The sequence below is a fragment of the Echeneis naucrates genome, chromosome 1, assembly GCF_900963305.1.
Source record: "Echeneis naucrates chromosome 1, fEcheNa1.1, whole genome shotgun sequence".
Classification (NCBI taxonomy): Eukaryota; Metazoa; Chordata; class Actinopteri; order Carangiformes; family Echeneidae; genus Echeneis; species Echeneis naucrates.
In genome coordinates, this window is record NC_042511.1 from 10,677,624 (window position 1) to 10,697,943 (window position 20,320).

The 20,320-nt window shown below is 39.2% G+C and overlaps 1 protein-coding gene across 1 annotated transcript in view; it reads left to right on the forward strand.

Annotated features, from left to right (window-relative positions):
• sorcs3a (sortilin related VPS10 domain containing receptor 3a) overlaps nucleotides 1-20,320 on the forward strand; it is a 167,217-nt gene that overhangs the window by 112,268 nt on the left and 34,629 nt on the right. The window contains exons 6-10 of the mRNA XM_029517248.1: nucleotides 10,345-10,418; nucleotides 11,590-11,654; nucleotides 12,827-12,945; nucleotides 15,027-15,116; nucleotides 15,499-15,678. Coding sequence (XP_029373108.1) covers nucleotides 10,345-10,418; nucleotides 11,590-11,654; nucleotides 12,827-12,945; nucleotides 15,027-15,116; nucleotides 15,499-15,678 — 528 coding nt within the window. The remainder of the gene's footprint in view (nucleotides 1-10,344; nucleotides 10,419-11,589; nucleotides 11,655-12,826; nucleotides 12,946-15,026; nucleotides 15,117-15,498; nucleotides 15,679-20,320) is intronic.

The window sequence follows — 20,320 nt, forward strand, 5'->3', positions numbered from 1 at the left end:
GATGAATTATTCAACACATTCCAAATGTCCAAGGAGTCCCGTTCATTCAGTTTCAGTGGCGGTTAAATTTGCTGATGTTTGCATGGCCCATGCCAGAGCACCATCCTACTGACTCAAGTTTTTCTTGTTTACTTGCAGACATTATGCTAAAATCCAAAAACAATCTTGAGTTGCTATTTCAAGGGGATATTTTTTCCTGATGTGCCTTATTTCTTCAGTGTTGTTGTAGTTTCGGGGGGCAATCACACATTTGTAACGTTTTTTAACGTTTTCTTTGGTTAGCCAGATTCGACCTGTTTTGTTTTTCTTTCTTTCTTTCTTTCTTTCTTTTTTTATTACTGCCAAGAGACTTGCATTTTAGGACAGCCTTAGTAATTTACTAATTGGAGTGTGAAATTATAGGGAGTCTTCCATTATAGGATGCCATTGCACAAATAGGGAGGAAAGGATCAAAGATTTATGATTCAAAACTGCTGTGTTACCATAATAAAACCTCCATGCAATTTCCACTTCCTCCCAAGCCCATATAGGCTCAACCCTATTTCCCTCCACGATTCCTCTAATGACCGTAACAGACCATGGAGCCCATAAATCTTAACAGTAGGAGAACTAAGTGTCTCATCATTATGCACACTATACCTATCTTCTCAAAGAGCATCCACGTAAGGCTCTAGGACAGTGGCAGCACTTGTTTAAATCCAATCTCATTTCAGTGAGCTCTTCATCACCCCCCCGTCGTTGCACCAAATGATGTCCCTCTACCGTATTGTTGTCTTATGTGTAATGGGGATGAGCTGAATTACTCTTCTCCTGACTAATGATGATGACTGAGTTAAATTGACACAGTCATTTTCAGTTAAGGTAATGTTGTTGCTGCCAGTTGCTCCCTCAAGAAGTCATGAAGTCCTCCAGGAGGCTTTTGTCAGACATCACCTTGGCACAAATGGGGTTCGAGTGCGCATCTGTTCATGAAGGAGTGAAACCAAAAAGAGAGCTATCTCGTGTGAAACACAGAGACTGTTGATGTTATCGATCTAAATGTTTCAAAATGTATTTGCCAGTCCGATCATGAAGATGTTTTTATTGGCTCATCTAGTTGAGCATGTTCAGCATCACAGACAGGCAACTTGTTTTTCACTTTAGTAGCTTGCATTGTCTGCAAAGAAGGCTCCAATATTTTCCTTTCATCGTTGTTTGCGTTCTTACCATATGAGTGCCTTTTTGTTTGTGCCATTTATACTTCCTGCATCATAACTTAATGTTATGGATGTGCACTGTGGCAGGTCCATCCATTTCTTGCGTATGAAGTGTCGACTTTGTCTTTTTGGGTTCCTCCCTAACCATCAAAGCTGAGCACATAATGACACTAATTTCAAGTTAGTTAGTCAAAATAATTTCTTTTTTAAATGATTTTTCCTCAATTTTCAATCTGGTGAGTACAAAAACAGGTGTAGGAACATCTGGATAAGCTGACTAAATCTGCCAGGGTTGTAGAGAAGTTGTTAGCAGGGAGAGAGAGAGCCTGGGAAAGGAGAGAAAGCTCTGTCAAGGAAAATGTTCATGCTCGGATTGTGACCGCTGAAGCTCAAGGGGAGATTGAAATACTATATCGCTGCTACATGTATCTGCCAATCTTTTTCATCACTGTTCTAGCATATACTAACAGCCATGCTCACGATCTTTTTCAGGGCTGGGAGAAAAACTAAAATAAGGTGTCTGCATACTTGATTCACAGACAAAATAGGAATATTGTGCTGTCACAGGAATGCATCGGCCCACCTGAACTGAGAGAGGAACTGGCAGAGCTGCCTCTCTGATAGAGCTGCACAGTCCCTTCAGTCCTTCAATATGCAAACATTGTTTGACTTAATCCACCCTAATAATGCAAATTTATGCTGTTAATTATTTCTAGCTAAATCGTATCCTGGCTAAACGTTTTCAGAAATGCAATGGGGACATCAGGCGCAATAAAGTATTCAGGGAAAGAAGCAGAATGCATTATTCAGGATTACTTTTTTTCTTCTTTCTTTCATTCTTTTTCTTTTTTATTAAAGCCGTAAAAAAAAGAATTACCATTTCCATTTTTCAGCATTCCGAATATGGATGATGTCTGTGTAGTTGAAGACTCTGGCATTGAAGGATTCTGTTTATATAAGCTGTTTTAATTCAAATCTCATTTAATAAGAAGCAGCGAGTCTATATCCATGAGCACTTTACCTTCAGGATCACTTTCTGTCATTGTAAAAGCCATCCGACACCTTTTTTGTGGGCTAAATAAGTGCCATTTAAAACTCTGTCATACTTAATATAGTTTCTAAATGGATGGTGTACGGCCATCATATCATTCTTGATACTCAGTTAATCAGTTTGTTGTTGAAGATGCTATTAATGTCATGTGTGACTATCATAAAAATGATTTCCACTTTTTTCTGACAGAACTTGACTCAAACTTTAGTTCTCTATTTCCCCACCGTTATGTTTTAATGTATGGCACAGCGGAGATTTCAGAAAAACAAACCAAAAATAGCTACTATTTTTAAGTTGCATATTAACTTCATAGAGCCAAACATCTGGATTTTAGCTTGAAAATGGCTCAGGACGGACTCGGGGGTTAAGATGTAGTCTCAGTAGGTGGCGATTCGGTCACAATTTAAAACAATTTTCAGGTACATAGTAGGATTTGACCTTGTCTTGTTAGTCCAGCGCAGATGTGCAGAGGTCAAAATTGGCTGGAGTGCCTACTCAGTTTCACAGCACACCACACATGAGCTCAGCTCTTTCAGTCCTCAAACAATCACATACCACTTTTATTATTTTTCATCTCCTGATTAACGCAAGAGGCTGTGAGACTGAGTAATCTGTAAGTCTACAGAGACATGAATCATACATACGCCCATCAGTGTTACATGGAAATATCAAGCCGTATTTTGTGCATCTTATTACAGCAGGGAAAAAAAACAAAACTCTGTTGTCAAGTGTTGGCACCTCTGTGCATACAATTAATTAGTTTATAAAGTTTTCTGAGATTCAGAATGTATACTGACTATGCTGTCCGTGTGGCATTTGTGAAGTAAGCGAGCAGAGGTTAATCAGCAGACCAAAAACATGCAAATTAAAAAACAGTTTGATCACCATAGACCTAGAATGGCAGCTCCTAATTCTGTTTGTTAACCAAACCGCTTCCTTCAAAGCCGATGGTCTGTCTGCCTCAACGGTGTTATTGAGCCTCAGCCAAAAAGTTTGCTCAGCTGCTGCAGTGCATTTTTCACTTCAATGACTCTCCAGATGGCAGGTATCTTTAGTGCTCACCCTCCTTGTCCTGAGCTGCAGCAGGTCTGCTGTGCTCCATCAGGCTGCAGCCGTTCTGCCCTCCCAGGGTGTGCTTAATGGACTTTAATGTGAAACACATGATCAGGACAATACAGACAGTTCACTTGTTAGCACAATTAAGATAATAGGGTCTCTTAGCATGCATATGAGTTTAGTAACTTACAGCATAATTATTGCTAAATGGAGAGAAATTATTGCCTGAATGGATACGTCAAGCTATGCAGTTCTAGCTGAAATGACAAGCAAAATTGTTACACAGCACATACTGTTACAGTGTTGGGTCAGCGCAATGCAATTAGGAACACAAGTACACCTCTCAGAGTTGTCTAAGAGCATTCACAGTACTGGTTTGAGTGTGAGGCAGGTGTGTGGCCTGCTACAACTTGTTATGTATCTATAAGGCCTCAAGATAGCATAACAAGGATTTACTGCAGAAGAGGTGGTGCAGTGTGAGAGTACACAGAAAACCAGAGGGGATCCATTTGTTAGACTTGACAACACATTAGTGTTTGACATTGATAATCATAGAGGATCATGTTTTAATTTGTTGGGTGTGCACTCACTACACGGGACTGAGAACATTTCAGCCAGGCTTCAGCCGACGCTCCAGCGAGCTTTAAAGCATCTAAAATCGTTTTTAGACTGAAGTCAATAAAGTGGTTCATACCTTTGATCTACAAGTATACATGGACTGCAGCTGGATTGAAAGAAACATGAAACTTTATACTCTGATAAAATGCCATTAGCGATTAGCTCGAGAAACAGTGATGCATAATTCGTATTCTGTTATGTGCAGAGTAATCCCATTGATGTGAAGCTTTTATCTATCAGAACGTTTTGAAAGGCTAACTTAATATCCCTACATTCAAAAGTTCAAAAGCTATCTTAGTTTAGTTTTTCATCTAGATGATTTTATCTGAAGATCAAGCAACAATACTTAAGTCAGCTGATAGAGGGTTTCTTCTATTTTCTCTAGGATTGATTTGCCAGTCTGAGTGATCTGACTAATTTGACTGAGTGATCAAAGTAAAATATTGCAGTTTTCAGGTAAACACTTTTTCTGTAAGGTGAGTTGTGCTGAGATTGGTGAGTTCATTTTTTTAGCTATTCAGTGGACATTTTTTCTTTTTCCTTTCTTTCGGCTTTTCACTATTTAAGGGTCGCCACAGCAAGTCAGCTCTGTGACTTGCAACAGTTTTTATGCCAGATATCCTTCCTGCCGCAACCCTCCCCATTTATTTAGTGTTAAGGTAACGTCGCTGAAAAACAGAATGGTGGGAATTTTTTAAAGCTTTTTGATGAGTGAATATAACTTCTTATTTGCTTTAGCTTATGCAATTATTTGAATTACCTGTTGATTATTTTCCTGATTGAGTGTGTTATTGTTTTGTTGTTAAAATGGGGAGCGAAAAACAAATTCAAGTCGAGGTTCTGTTTTCAAATGGCATGTTTTGCCCAACAAAGGTCCTCACAAGGCAGTTGATAATGACGAGGGTTTCATGCTGGGAAAATTGATTAGCATATTAGTTAATCAGTTAGTTGATGAACAACTAATCAATTTTGGTCACTAAACGTTTTATCAAACAATAGCGTTCTAACTTCTAACTGTACTTTGTGTAACATTTATATCAGAACAACCCAGACAGTTCATTTGCATCGTCCTTTTTCTATACTTCTATACTCCATGGGATCCTACCACTGTGTATTTTGCAGGCTCCATAAATTGCAGGGTATAAAACCAGTCCTCCTTTTCCCCTGCATATGGGATATGCCAAGGCGATGCCAACAGAAGCTGTTTGATTTAGAGCACTGTACATAGATGCATCAAGAATTTATAGGAGACTTAATTAGGAGTTATAAAAGTGACTTATAGTAATTGGGTGGGACACAGGGGCCTATAATGCGGCAGTTATCATTTCCATAACTTCCAGGCCTTGATTCTTTCCTCAGTACTTTTATGTGTATGTGGAACTGTTTGCACTTTGATGTTAATGCACAAAGCCTTTCTGGGTGGCATAATGTTACGCTTGCAGTGCTGTAGAAGGAAGTGTGCACATCAAAAAAAAAAAAAAGGGGGGGGGGGGGGGGGGGGGCAGAAAACCTATGCTTTGCTTTCTGTTACTGCAGTGTCTCACATTGAAACTGTCATTGAGATTTACAGACATTATTTAAACATCAGGGTGCAAGCTGTGACAAGGTTGAAACGAAAGATAAGAGTGTAGAAATAATTATTCTGAGGTTGTCTTGCCTTGTGCATCCTTTTGAATCATTTCACAAACTATTAATAAGACCAGAAATCTGCAACCTGATGAGGATAACAGCAGACAAAAAAGAGGGTTGAGAGTCTCAACCTTATTTATTTATTTATTTATTTATTCATTTATTTATTTATTTAGTCTTGAGGCCTACAGAGTCTAATGTTGGTTATGGACGTTCAATAATATCATAGCAGGATGAGCATGGACTCAGATGTTTGTTTGTTTTTTTTTTTTTTTTGTCTTTTTCTTTTTTTGCCAATCAAATCCGCCTGAATAATTAAAATTAATTTGGTTCAGTTCATGCATTGCAAATATTGGTTATTGGTTGCTGAGAACACTTAATTTTGCTTTTCATATTATTGTGACCAATTTAAGAATTTGCATATCAACTAGTTTGCATGTCAAACTTTGTTACTATTCTTCTCTCAAAAAAAACATCAACTATTTGGCCTTGTAAGAACTATTCTGTCTTTGGAATTTGAAGTTGTTGAATGATTTAAATTATTATTTTTTTAATGATTATTGTGCCACTAGGTATATTTAATTAATCTCCGTTGTGTTTTGGTGAAGACAGAAATCTCAGAGTTACAAACCCATTCCTAGTGCAGTTAGGAATCATGTATTTTTTATGGTATGGTGAAGATTACTTGTTCACCAAACTATAAAACTAATAAATTAATTCATCTACACTCCACACTGCCTCAAGCAAAATCCATAATGTTTTATTCTCAATCCTGATTGAACTGTCAATGGAGAAAATTGTTGTGGGCACAAGTGATCAGAATCAGACAGAGGCTGGGTTGACAGGAGGAGCTTGGTGCATCTATAGATTGGTGGAAATTCTGAAGAAATAAGATGTGATTTCAAGAGGCCTGTGCCATGCAGGGCTCCTGTCACCAATCGGTGGCAAAGGCACAACACATTTCTGATCAAGAACAATCAACAACGCAATTATAGTAAGAATGGTTTATCTGTCCATCTCGTCTTCCCACCTCTTTTCGGGTAGCCCTTTTTTACAACTCAACCCAGATTTAAGGAAAGCCATCACCATCGTTTTACCCAGTTCGGCCTGTGAGATTCAGTGGATTCAGTTGCAGCCTCACAGACACCAAATACCTTATGTTTGCAGCAGGTGTAGCTGTCCTGTGACGTGTGGGAGCAGCATAGATTTTCCTCGAACATCGAATACCCATGTCATTCTGTCCACAGGGGAGATGTCTGCACCGCCACCAGCACTAACACAATTTTTCGAACTGATTTCAAAGGTATACATTTATCTTTTATTCTGATTCATATTTTATCTTGAACAACAGTGCACTTACACCAGGCTTAAGATATCTTGATAATAACTGTAAAGCCGAAAAGGCACATTTCCCTCAGGCATTTCCTCACACCTTTGAAAAAAGAGAGGAACACTCCATGAAATTCATCTTATCAATGACTGATGTGTGAACTCGCCTGTGAGAAACCAGATTTTGAATCAATTCATTCCTCATTTAGGTTCTGTCTGTATTTTATTTACCTTACTTCCCAATATTGGTTTGTTTCACATAAAACTCAAGTTAAGGCCACAAGAAGAAAAATAAATGTAGACCAATACCATAAGAGTTATTGCCAATACATAAACGTAAATCTAAAATCTCGGCCTAGCACCAAAGTTAAGCGGCTGCTGAAACAGAAGCTGGTTATTATGTCTGTGCATCTGCATAATCATTTGATTGCTAAATGGTATAAAACTAGAATGCCTGGAAATCATTTCTTGTGAAACATAGCCTTCAAAGAACCTAAACCACAGAGAGCGAGATTGTGTCTGGCTATTACAGACCTGTATGTGTAAACAGTGTCTCAGCGTATTTCTCTGTGAAATGTAACATGAATTATTCCTGAGACAAGGAAGCTGAGTTACACCGCAGGGTGGCCTTTTCGACCTGTGCATGTTAGCCTGTTTACTCATGCTATTGTAATGTATTCTGGACCCATCATTTGGTTACTTGGTTACTGCCCAATGTCTCTAATATAGTAAATAATATAACCTACAATTACTCTTCTGAGTAGTGTTGTTATATTGCTTTCTGAGTGTCATCTGGTTTTACGCCATGAAAAAATGTTAATTAGTCACTTTGCTGATACTGTAATATTTTGCTTCCTACCTGTGTGAGGCTGCAGCAGTTAATTTCGTTTTTTATTTCATTCTTTTGATTCTTTATTGTGAGGATGTCTGAGAATAAAAACAAAGAAACAAGGTACATTGCTGTAAACTCCAATTGAAATTTGAGGTTGATAAACAGTAAAAACAATTACAGGATAATATAAATTTGCACAAACTCAAGCACTTGCGAGTAGCAGAGTGAGGCTACCAGGAAAAAATTGGCGAGATGTGGCTGAAGAAATAGAACAAACGGACGGAAATATCCTGCTGGACTGCAGGAAACGCCTCCTCAGGGCGTCCTGTGATAGGACAGAGAGCAACGCGTCATACGCCGAAAGCCACGCCCACCGAAAGAGCAAACAACTGGCGGCACAATTTCAAAACACTGTCCAGAAGTTAGCTTAAAACATTATTTCAACATGTCAGATGCGTATTTTAAGACGCAAGCTGTACCGGAGAAAAAACGGTACAGTGAAAAACGTCAGCTTGCCTTCATGTTCAAGGAGAAATGATCCCACTAAATAGCCGGAGGTGACATACATCGATATTTATCTACCTGATGGAGTCTCCGGTAAGATCATCATTTAACCTGATAGATAAAAAGTTAGGCTACATCCGCACTACTACACCATCCTTTTAAAACAGCTTTTTATAACCCTAACGTTTTAAATCTGCCCTCTTTATGGGGTGATGGGGTAAAAACCTGATTGGTAACAGAAGCTGTGTTTCTGTGACAGACAGCTTCATGCAGCCCGCATCGCGTTTCTTCACCGGGTCAGGTTTTTTTTTCCGGTCGGCTCGCTCTTCTTTCTTTGGTGTAACAAAAATGAAGCTATAAATAAAAATATGTTGAGGCTTACAATAAATATAGCAACGTCTGACCAACCCATATCAATTTCAGGCACTCAAATCATTTCCGCTTTAAGCCCCACCCCTTATGAATACAGATACAGATACAGATAGTGGTGTACTCACTCACTCACCTTCATCCGCTTTTATCCATTTCCGCGTCGCGGGGCTGCTGGAGCCAATCCCAGCTCACACTGGACAGGTCGCCAGTCCATCACAGGGCCAACACACACACCAATCACAAACCCAATTTTGTACTCTTCAATGACCATTTTTTTGGTACATTTTTTGCAGCACTGTCATTTAAATGACTGATATTGCCTGAAAATCAATGCACCACTATATTTTCTTTATTTTTCCAGTTCCCTCGATTGTCAATGACTCCATTGGTAGCATGGCAGCTGAGTGACCATGCTTTTAATTTATCAAAGTGAGTGGGAAACTATGAAGTTTAGTTTATGACAGCTCAGAAACTTTAAAATTTAAGATGTAATTGAACTGATGAATGGTGAGGAGAGGCTGAACCTTCCTGCTGGCATCATATTTTACTGTCCACTGTGATGACTACTCTCTTGTTACACCGATGCAAAGCCTTCAGTAGGAAATTTGATTTACTGAGGTTGAAGAATTTTATTTCCATGGTCGCTGTATGTTGGACTTCATCCCACCTTTTAAAGGTTTACAAATGTTTGCGACCAGCTAAATTCAAGTGCCGAAAAATGTATAGAATGAAATAAGGGAGTGTTTGACATTTGCATGTGAAATCTAAGGAATCAAGCTAGCTCCAGATTAAAAGAAGATTATTGCTGCGTTGCTGTGCTCGTCGAGAACACCGCTTATGTTATTTTTAAACAGGAACCACCTTCTGACATAGATATATTTTCCTTTGCGGTGCTGACAAATAAATCTGCAGCAAGTAACAAATGTGTATCCTTTTATCAGACTAAGTGTCAGATTTGCAGTGATAAAAAGCAACAAGTAGGAACATTAACATGAAGCACAACTAGGGCCACAGTGCTGTAAGGACATAACAATGTGCAGACACAGCAAGATGCAAGTGCGCTGCTTCTACATCATCAATCAATACAGTACTGCACCTGTTTTATGAATTATTTTTCTTCGCACCAGCAAATGTAATTAGTGTAATTACTTCGAAAATTGGGCCACTGGGTTCACAGGTAAGTAATGAAATCCTGCAAGGCTGGACACAGGGTCCAGATTTACTGAGTTTAGACAATGGCTGAAAGTTGCTTTGTGTTGATATCACAAAGAAAGTACAATTCTGATTGTTCATTTTAAGGCACAGTTTCAGAATATGTGTCGCATGAATTTTTCTCTGGGCTGAGCGCTTTGAAATGGCAGCTAGCAGCTTTACAAAAAAATAAATAAAACTGAGAATTGAGTTTCTAATGGAACCTTTAATCAAGAAGCTGTTTAAAAATCTATTGAATAATACAACATTATTTGCTAATCAAATCAAATGTCACCGTACTGAAATCATACATATGACATTTTTGTATGTAATTCTTGTAACTGTTTTTTTTATAGCCCAATAGATGCTATTTTTAACAGGTGAGGGGGACAGAGATGCCTTTATCTGTTAGCCTATGATGCCTACACTTCACCACCGTAAGACTATCTTCTAGTTAAAGCCACAGATAAACTTCCAACCAATCAGACAGTCTCAAACCTCAGTGTGAAAAACTTGCCTTCGTCTCTCTTATCAGGTTGTTTCCATGTTTCTGTGTGTTTTTGCAGTTATACAGCTCAGTGGACTTTGGAAGAAAATGGCAGCTCATCCACGAGCATGTCACACCAAACAGATTCTACTGGTGAGTTGATCTTTTTCATGCGTCTCCTTGATTCCTGTACTCCAAAGTTTGCTAACTCAGAAATGGGAAAAAACAAAGTAACTTGCGTTCTGCACAACTGAGCATGTGATGAGTGACAGAGTGTTGATGCGTCTAAAGCTGCACATTTCCCATCCCTTGATACAATCAGGCAGAGATTAATGTCCTCATTTAGAACGCACACTGGATGTGGTGTCTGTGGCGTGTTGTTCTTTTTATTCACTTCCCACGCTACCTGCTCATATCAAATGTCAAATTGCATAAAACTACTGAAATATTATTTTTGCATTTGCAGTAGAAGGAGAGAATGAGGTAGTTGATTTTCTAAACCTGCACCATGCAAAAACAAAAGCGAACAGACAGTATAAGGAACTGTGACTAATAATGGATCCAGGACATTCCTGTCGCTTCTTATTCAATCACGTCTGCTGCTCATTCTCCCCTGCAGTGTACCCACAATCTGAAAGTGCACACTCATCACAAACTGAGGCCCCGATCCATTCCAGCTCATTGCTCCTCTCCTGCTCTCTGAGGTGACTGGGGTTTGCCTGGGATTGCTGTTGGCAATAGCCGCCATAACTTGCATAAATCTAGAGCTGGTTCCATGCTGTTGTGGTGTAATCCTAAATAATGCGCAAAATCCATTGCAAGCTTTGTCCTTCCCTGCCAAAGCCCATGCAAGGGCATCTAAACACCGGATGGGCTTCTAACAATAGCTACACAGACGTACAGCTGGCGGAATTGAAACAATGGCCTCATTAGCCTCCAAGGAATATGAAATGGAAAAGTTGCATCTACCCGGTATAATCCACAAACAGAACTGAGCTTTTACTGGGAGAGATTCATACTCAGAGTGAGGTGACTCTCCACCAACCACTCAAGGACCCTGCATGTGTATTTGTGTGAACTGTTATTTATTTAATTTATTTTTTTTTCATTGGATGTGACTGTGTGGAATACAGAGGAAACGTTCTTTTGTCGTCTTTATTTAGTCAAAGGAAGGATGTAGATAATTCTCTCTTTTTTTTTTTTTCATTCCCTCTTGCGAGCTATCTTTCCCTGATCATTTGTTTGCCTTTTTTTCTCTCTTTACATCCCTTTCTATTAATTGCCGTTTTTATGCATTCTTCCATGGTCTGCCCTTCTTTCCAAGGTCCGTCTCGGGCTTAGACAAGGAGTCAGATCTGGTCCACATGGAGGCACACACACCAGATGGAAGTGAGTGTCTCCTCCACACACATCATCCTCATAGAGGACTAATGAACAGGTCTCAATAGGAATTAATTCCTCCCAAAGTAGAGAAGGCGTCTCCAAGGAAATGCCACTGGCTTGCTCCACTAATATATCAAGTACATGATTCTTTATTATGCCCTTTCTTCTCTTCCCTCTCACTGGTTTAATGTCAGCCTCATAACTCTCAATGGCACTGCCTACAAGGTGACAAAGGTGGACATAACAGTTTCAGAGCTGTTACCAGCCTACGATGCCGGAGTATTATGTTATAATCATTGCTTTTCTAATCTTATCACCACAGATATGACTGGTTGTGGTCAAATAAAGCCTTACATATGACCATCCTAACCTTCATCGTATTTATAAATATTTGTGTTGAACATTCAATTTTAAATATTTGCCTGACATCAGTTGTTTTTTTTGTTTTTTTGTTTGTTTTTGTTTTTCGTCCAAATATATTGAACTCATCAACTGAAATCTCTTATTTATCAATGTATTCAGATCCTGTGCAGTGGATCCAAATTGAGGTCAGGTGAATCCCCATTGCTTATAATTATCTGTGAGATGTGTCTAGAACTTGATTGCAGTCCATCTGTGGTAAATTGAATTGATTGGATAAAGTTTAGAAGGGAGCACACCTGTCCAAATAAGGTCCCAGGTTTCGCTCTTAATGTTGGCACGAAAACCAAGCCGGGTGGAACCACATAGGGTAAACTGAGTAACCGGGCAAGAATAGCCTCGGTCAGGTAGGTGACCCCAAGAGTCATGGATGGGTAACCATCTTAACACCACCACATCGATCATGTCTTTATGGTAGAGTGGCAGATGGAAGCCAGTTTGAGCAAAATGCACCGCTTCCAGTTGGCCAAATGGCATTCAAAGGATTTTTAGGAAATGCATGACATAACAGTCTGATGAGCCAAATTAAACGTCAAGCACTATGTCTGGAAAACACCAGGCATGGCTCATCACTTGCATAATATCATCATGGTGGTGCCGGCAAAATGCTTACACCGACAGCACCAGTCCAATGATGCAGTCACAGGCTACAGATGAGGCTTTGACACAGCGTTTGTATGAGGATGCACCGTGAGCAGCAATAATAACAATATCAGTCAAAAGCCTTTCGCCTTTCTTATGATGTCTTCATTTTGCAGATGTGCAGTATGTTACATGCAGAGCTCAGATGTGCACCGAAGGTAACAGGAACTACCCGTTCCCTGGATACATTGACATCAGCTCTTTGGTGGTTCAAGATGACTATATATTCATACAGGTAGGTTCTGCACGCTCAGCTCCACATACTGCAGTGCACATGATGCATTAATGCGATGGATTTTAGCTACCATCGTGGGTATGTTGGTGCTCATCAAATTGAACCGACTCACATCTTTTTGTTCTCTGCTGTTTGGGTTGGTTTCTGGTAAAAAAAAAAAAAAAACGAAACAGTGGCCTGTGCTTATTTATAAAGGTTTTAACATTAATGTAATGTAAGTGTGAGTTGATGTGAAAAAAACTAAAAGTGGCTTAAAGCTGAGATTTGGGCATTCAGTCAGAATATAGAATTTACATATATATTACATATACATATATAACTTCTTCACTCCAATTTTCAACAAAATTTGTAAAACTAATTTTGCTCAGAAATCTTAGATGAGTAATGTTGCTTTTTTTCTGAAATTAAGGAAGGACTGGTTTTAATATTCATCCTAGCCTCTGCTTGGCATGGCATACTAATCATTATTTCTTTGGCAGAAAAAAAAACTAAATCTGATGGTAATGTCCTGAATGCCAAGCAACAAAGTTGCATTTTAGGGTTATATTTTAAATTCCTCCATAATTTGAATATTATTTACTATGACATTGTGCTAATTAGATTTGTTCCATTGAAAGGTCAATGAGAAAAGTAATTCAAAACCACATCAATTTTATTCAAATTTACTTGAAGTGGGAACCATCATTTGTAAAACAGTCCACACCTAAAAGTAGTTGGAGAGAGGCATATGCTAATTTTGTGTGCCTGAATCACTCACCTATCATTTGAAATGTATCTGTGTGCAATGCTAATAATAACTATAATTTTCTCTTGCCGTTCTTGTAAAGGTGTTTTTCCAATTATTTGATCCTATTTCTTGGCAGAGAACAGATTTTTCATAAACCCGCTTCTTCCAGAACCCTTACTGCCCTTAGCAGCATATTAGACAAAGAAATAGAGTTGTTCTCTAAAGATCCTTCAATCCTGTTTGACCTCTCTGAAGTCTTTCAAGTAAACTCACAAGCACTCAACCTAAACCTCCCCTTCAATTCAAGGACCTCCACATTTTAACACATAAGCGTCACAGACGAAAGATCGTGAAAGGGATGGGAAAAAGAAAATCAATCATACCAATTCCTCCTAAAGTTCAAACTGCCTCTGGTTACCCCACCATTGATCTCCTGCTTCTTTACTCGATTGCATGAGGGACTGTTCTGCAGTGCTCACTGCTCTCAGAGCTTGTTTTCTCTCTTCCAAGCCATTCAGCACACTTACGAGATCAGTAAAAACATCTTTCCTGTCATACAACATTAATACCGATGTTGCTTCTCCACAGCGGAGAGTCGCAAGTTTGATTTGAAGGTTTTCCTTAAATGAATTTGATTTTGTTATCGATAAGGGAGAGGAGTGGGTTATAATCCTGCAGCCTCACGTTCCTCTGTCTGTTTGGATGCGTGTATGTGTATCAAGTGCTTGATTTCCATTGCCTTAAGGGTAATGACAAATCTCCAACACCCACCATCCCTTCGTTTTCTTGCTGCATAAGCTAACAACTAACGTCTTGGAGTGTTTGCTAAGGGTCTAGATCATTAAGGAAGACTTTTTTTCCTGGACAGCAGATGAGGCTCAAGTAGGCAATTTAAAGATTTCTCTTGACAAAGAATAATGGGACTATTGATTGTCCTACAAGATATTTACCAAAGTCCACTTTGAAACCACCAAGTGCATTGAAACCTGGGGAGGGTGACATCCTCTGACTGCAAGCCAGGAGATCACTATAAATGACCCCCCCCCCCCCCCCGAAAAAAAAAAAAAAAAGCGAGAGAAAGAAAAGAAATGCTGTGTATATATCAGCAGCTAATTAGAATGTGAAAGAGAGATAGCGAGGTTGAAGTGCACGTCCACTCACTGATTTAACTGATTGTACAGTATCAAATGTTGTGTCAGTGATGAGATCATATCGGAGGTGTTGATACAAGGTGTCGTCTGCGTTTTTTTTTTTTTTTTTTTTCATCGCAGCAGTGCGTGGGCAGTTTGTGAAAATCATATGCTGCTAAAAACTAACTAAAATTCTATATATGAACTGTACTTATGTGTCGCAGGTTCCTACATCAGGTCGAGCCACCTATTATGTGTCCTACAAGAGAGACTCATTTATACAAATAAAATTGCCAAAATACTCCCTGCCAAAGGTAAGTGTCAGCTTTACTTTACTATGTAGTTTGACTTTATTGAAGCATCTCACTCTTACTTGCTTAATAATTCTGTTTATTATCATCTAAGTTCATTTACTATTCAAAATTCCTCTGAGTTTTTGAATTGGATGGTTGGTTTTTCCTAAAATGCTCAACTACTGTCCCTACTGTCATTCTTAGTATGTCATTCGTAGTAGAACTAAACTCAAAGTCCACCCCGGAGTGCGCTATTCCTTACTGTACCATATTTTATCAACTATTTATATTCACGCTGCAGTATTGAACCCATGACCAGTCTCCCAGGGTCAGCATGTACTAATCTGTCACCTCCCCAACCCCGAGTCATAACTCCTCTTAATCTCTCCCTGCTCTCTGATAGGATTTACACATTGTCAGCACTGATGAGAAGCAGGTATTTGCAGCTGTGCAGGAGTGGAACCAGAACGACACCTATAACCTCTATCTATCTGACACCAAAGGAATCTACTTCACCTTGGCAATGGAAAATGTTAAGACCACTAGGGGCATCGGGGGGAACCAAATGCTAGACCTGTATGAGGTAGGAATAAGATGATTTTAGTCATCCTGCAGGGATATAAACCTTCCCATATATATATATATATATAAAGGTAGGTTTTCATTGATTGAATCTGGCAACTTACTACTTACTATTATTTTCTCACTGTTTGTGATGATCAGACGTAAAGTAAAGTACACATCCTGGCTCAAAACACAAACCAGGGAAGACTGCACAATTTATTTATATTTTCATTTTCTTTTTGAATGAAACGCAGTGTCTGTGGAGGGGGATATCACTGCTCCTGACAATCGATAAAAGTCACACAGCAACTGCTGCTGCAGATTTTTGTTGTCGTTGTTGTTCTAAATTTCAGCCACATCTTCATCTTTTGAGCAAGGAGTCCTGCCTCACAACTCAATGGGTTGCTACCTCTGAGCCACCAAATCTGCGTTTAAACCAATATTCTTAAAGTAAATTTAGTAAAAGAAGACCATTAAGGGGAAAACTTGATCAACAACAATATAGGCTATGTAAATTTAATGAGGAATGCATTTTTAGCTCTGCTTTCTATTTTTTGAATGCTGCTTTGTATTCTCTGAAGAAATGTCCAGCAGGTAGCCAGATATCACTGACTTGGTCTTTTGGCTCAACGGTGTGTTGGTTGAGCTTAATGAGAAACGAACCGGTGAAGCTGCGTGTCCTGAACTTAGAAATAATGTAATAGAAGACACTAAATGCTTTCTAGTGCTGAAAGGGACTGCTAACTGATTATTCTCCGTGACACTACTACTTACCCCTTTAATGTCGTCATCTGATTTATGGTTAACATAAATATAGTGATGACCTTGGTAGCTTCCTGGCTAGCTATCGCATATGTTTGGATTAGCATTCAGCAGGGAAGAAGAATTCCCCCCTCCTCTACTCCCTGGTGAACCCAGTTTATCATTCCTGCACTGGCAGATGTGACTGAGAGAGTGAAGGAAGTGAGATATTGGCCAGTGTTGTGGTAATTAACAATACCATTACTTCTCTTGCAGAGAATGTGGTGAATGTGCGCAGCCGCTTTTCCCTTGCAGCAGTAGTTCAGGAATTTTCACACACATCATGAGATCACAAGGCATCGCAGTTGTATTTGTCACAGCTCTGTTTTTAATCTGAACCTAAACAAGAGCCAGATGACACGCTGCTGTCTCTGACAGATCACACCCAGTGCGCATCAGATGATATGCAGCAGAATAGATCCCATTCATTGCTGTAAAACCTGAATAAACGGCGCTTCGCGGGCCCGAATTTCCCAAAGAACGGACACAGCTCTGGTCGGACCAGAGGGGAATGACCAAAGTATGTGAAAGTTGTTTTAATCTTTCGCTTAGAAGACACGAATCCCAGAAGGCTCTTTTTTCTCTTTACATTCTCCCTCCTAAAATGATAATGGCATTTCATATCAGAAAATTGGATTATTATCTTCTAAATTAGATAATTTATTGAATTCTCAATCACATTGGATAAGGGCAATTTCTGCAATCACAAGCCTTTGTTTTGCAAACTAAAATTCTGTTGATACCAGCGCTCTACATCAACCATTAAACTCCTTTTTGGTTGAAGAGCTAGTTTGGCACGTGGCTTTCTGACATTTATCCCTTCTTGTTTTAACTTTACGGTGGAAAACCATCTCTTTCCCTTCTCATTTAAAAATCAGAGCAATTGTTGTCAGTTGAGCGTATTAGTCTACTAATTAGTCTAATCCTGCACACCTGTGTAAAGATGAAACCAAGAAATACAAAACTAAATCGAATATATCGAAAACTGGTAATAGAAATAATCCCAGATTTATTGTAAAAAGGGGATTTGTTTTGGTAGTGTGGCTTCAAATATACAGTAAATTGAATTAGCATTGACATTGTAGAATGCATTTTCGTTTAATTTTTTTTTTTCCTACATATAGGCATGCAGTTTACATTTGGATTTGTCCAAAAAGACACAAAGACGTTTGCTGTAAATGCTGACAAATTTAAATCAGCTTTCTCATGTTTTATTTAAAAATTCCCTGTTGCATGACAACTAGTCCATGCCAACAGAGTCCAGTGCTGACAACTATATCAGCACATATTACAAAGGTTTACAGGTTAGGCCTGTGTCATCTGCGTGGAAAGGAGCCGTGTGAAAAAATTCTATTCACTGTTCACCTCTCGTACATCATGGTCAGAGTTATTACTGCAGTTATGGCAGCAGGGATTATTAAGGGTCCCATATTTTACTGTTTCCTTCTTGGTCAGTTAGTAAATCAGAACAGAGGCTCTGAGGCATTGCGCCTCTCTTCAGATGTTGCTTGTTGACTTTTCTGGGTGACGCACAAAAATATAGTAGGTTTCAGATTAATATGTGAGAAAATTCCTGCAAATTTGGGTGCCAAGTTCATGTTGAGTTGAGTTCAGGTTTCTTTTTTTTTTATTTTTTTTTTATGTCCCAACATTATGGAAATCCTTGCGTCTCATTTCAGTTTCAAGCTCTCGTTTCAACTCACATTTCAGTTAGACATTTACGTCTCACTTTGGGCTGCTAAAACTTGATGTATAGCAAAGAACATTCAGTTCTATAAAATAGAGATCTCTATCCGTATCATTGACTTAAAGAAAATGGAGTGTCTGCAAAGTGAGTGATGGATAGAGAAAAATATATGCTAGTGATGACAAGTGGTTCTCTTTGTGTGCGTGCAGGTGTGTGGTTGTATGACCATACACAATGCAGAGTTATGGACAGTGAATAATTACTGCAGTGATTGACAGGTCAGGCTGGATAGAAATGGCAGGACTCTTGTTAGTTCCATCCATTCTGAGTGCCGTGTTTCTATGACAATGTCAAATATGCTGCCTATTAGTGCCACTTGTACAGACATGCCCCTTCAGGGACGGACAGACATTCAACTGCGGCCCCTCACTGTGGGTACCGCTTGCAGAGACTGTCCTCTCCATTGCATAGCGTGTTTTGGTTTTGTTGGAGGATGTGCCTAATCCCTGATAGACAACTTGCAGGGAGGACTCTAAAAGTCTTTTTTTTTTTTCCTTTTCTTTTCTTTTCTTTTCGAAGTGGCCTCGTGTTTTGGTGAGTATTTTGAAGAGATCAGTTGGATTATGAGTGGAGATAAGGTGTCACTTCTCAACTTCTAATAATTTTGCAATGTCTGGATTGCATGTATGGATATCATTGCCAGTTTTATTGGCTAGTATTGTATTCACCTTGTCAGTCCCTTGTCTATCTCTGTGTGTCATTACGAGAAAATGTGCTCATGGAGATGCCTCCTGTAGCAGGAACAAGCATCGAGCCTGTTTTAAAGTTTATATGTCAGGTGATATATTCTGCCACCATGGTAGCCTCACAACTGTGCAAGATATATTCCACAATTCTCCTGGTCTGCATTTGACACTAACTTGATGTCTGTGTGTCCCAGAGATTGATCAGTAATTCAGTTTGGCTGATTAATCACCGCTGTCATCATTTATAACTGATCTTTAATGACTTTTCTTCCTTTGTCAGTCACTTGGGGACCATAGACTGTAAATACAATGGATGTAGCCTCTGATTTTCTCATTTAAATTTGGCCCTATTAGCGGGGAGAAGGGGGGGTCGATGGAAAGTAGCCCACTTTTAGAGCCAGTCTCAGATATAGGTGGAACTTTAGTTTTTGGCACTTCACGTTGGCTTCATTTTTCACCTGCCAAAGTTGCTCTCTGATTGGAATGTGCATCTGAGTTTTATTTCAAACACTTTCCATCCCTCCTTCTCTCAGTCCAACCAGCCACCCACCCTGATCCCTGAGCTTTCTGCCTCTTAAAAGAAGTTATTCCTGCCACTGTTGCCCATGGTGGGATTCGTTGGGTCGCTTTAAATAATTCCACAAAGAGTTCTGTTTAGAAATACTATATTACCCTTTGGGTAACTTTGTCACGATATGGTGCTGTATAAATAAATTTGAATTGATTAGAGGTAATGCTTTTGCCTGCCACAGTGAATGTGTTCGTGTGCCATGGCAGGTTGTAGTGGAGACTAAATACAGATGCTGATTTACTCAAGAAGGAGCTACTTAAGCTCTAGGTGTAGCGTTCCCATACATGTTTTCAGAAATACTCTGCTATCATAAATATTTCTTTTTTCAAATATGTTTTTCCCACATAAAAAGTGAAAATATAACCTAGGGCAGTAGCATCATCTGCACAGATGATACTTCCGCTACCCTAACCCATAAAATTAGGTTTATGCTGAATAGTGATTAGGGGAGAAAATGTTGTGGCGGATTTTGATTCAACCACAGTTGGTGTGTAGAAAACAGTCAGCATAGCATTGGTCATGTTGCCTGTCCGTTACCGTTTGTGCCAGGAAGTTTATAGGGTTAGTTCCTTGTTTATCTTATATATGAATCCATGTTCACTTGTCTAGATTCTCCCATTGGTTCAGTACAGTTGGTGAAAGGTGAAAATATGTAACTATGCCACAGCATATTTTGTATTATATAAAAAAAAGAGCATGATGTGGACATGTTAACACTTGATTTTCATCGTAAGGGCCAAATTGGGAAATGACTGTGGATGCTGAGTACTTGTGAGCCGTTCTGCCTGGTATGAGCTGGTTCTATCCATGACCTCGAGTTCCAAATACAACACAACACTGTAGGAAAATGCATCCT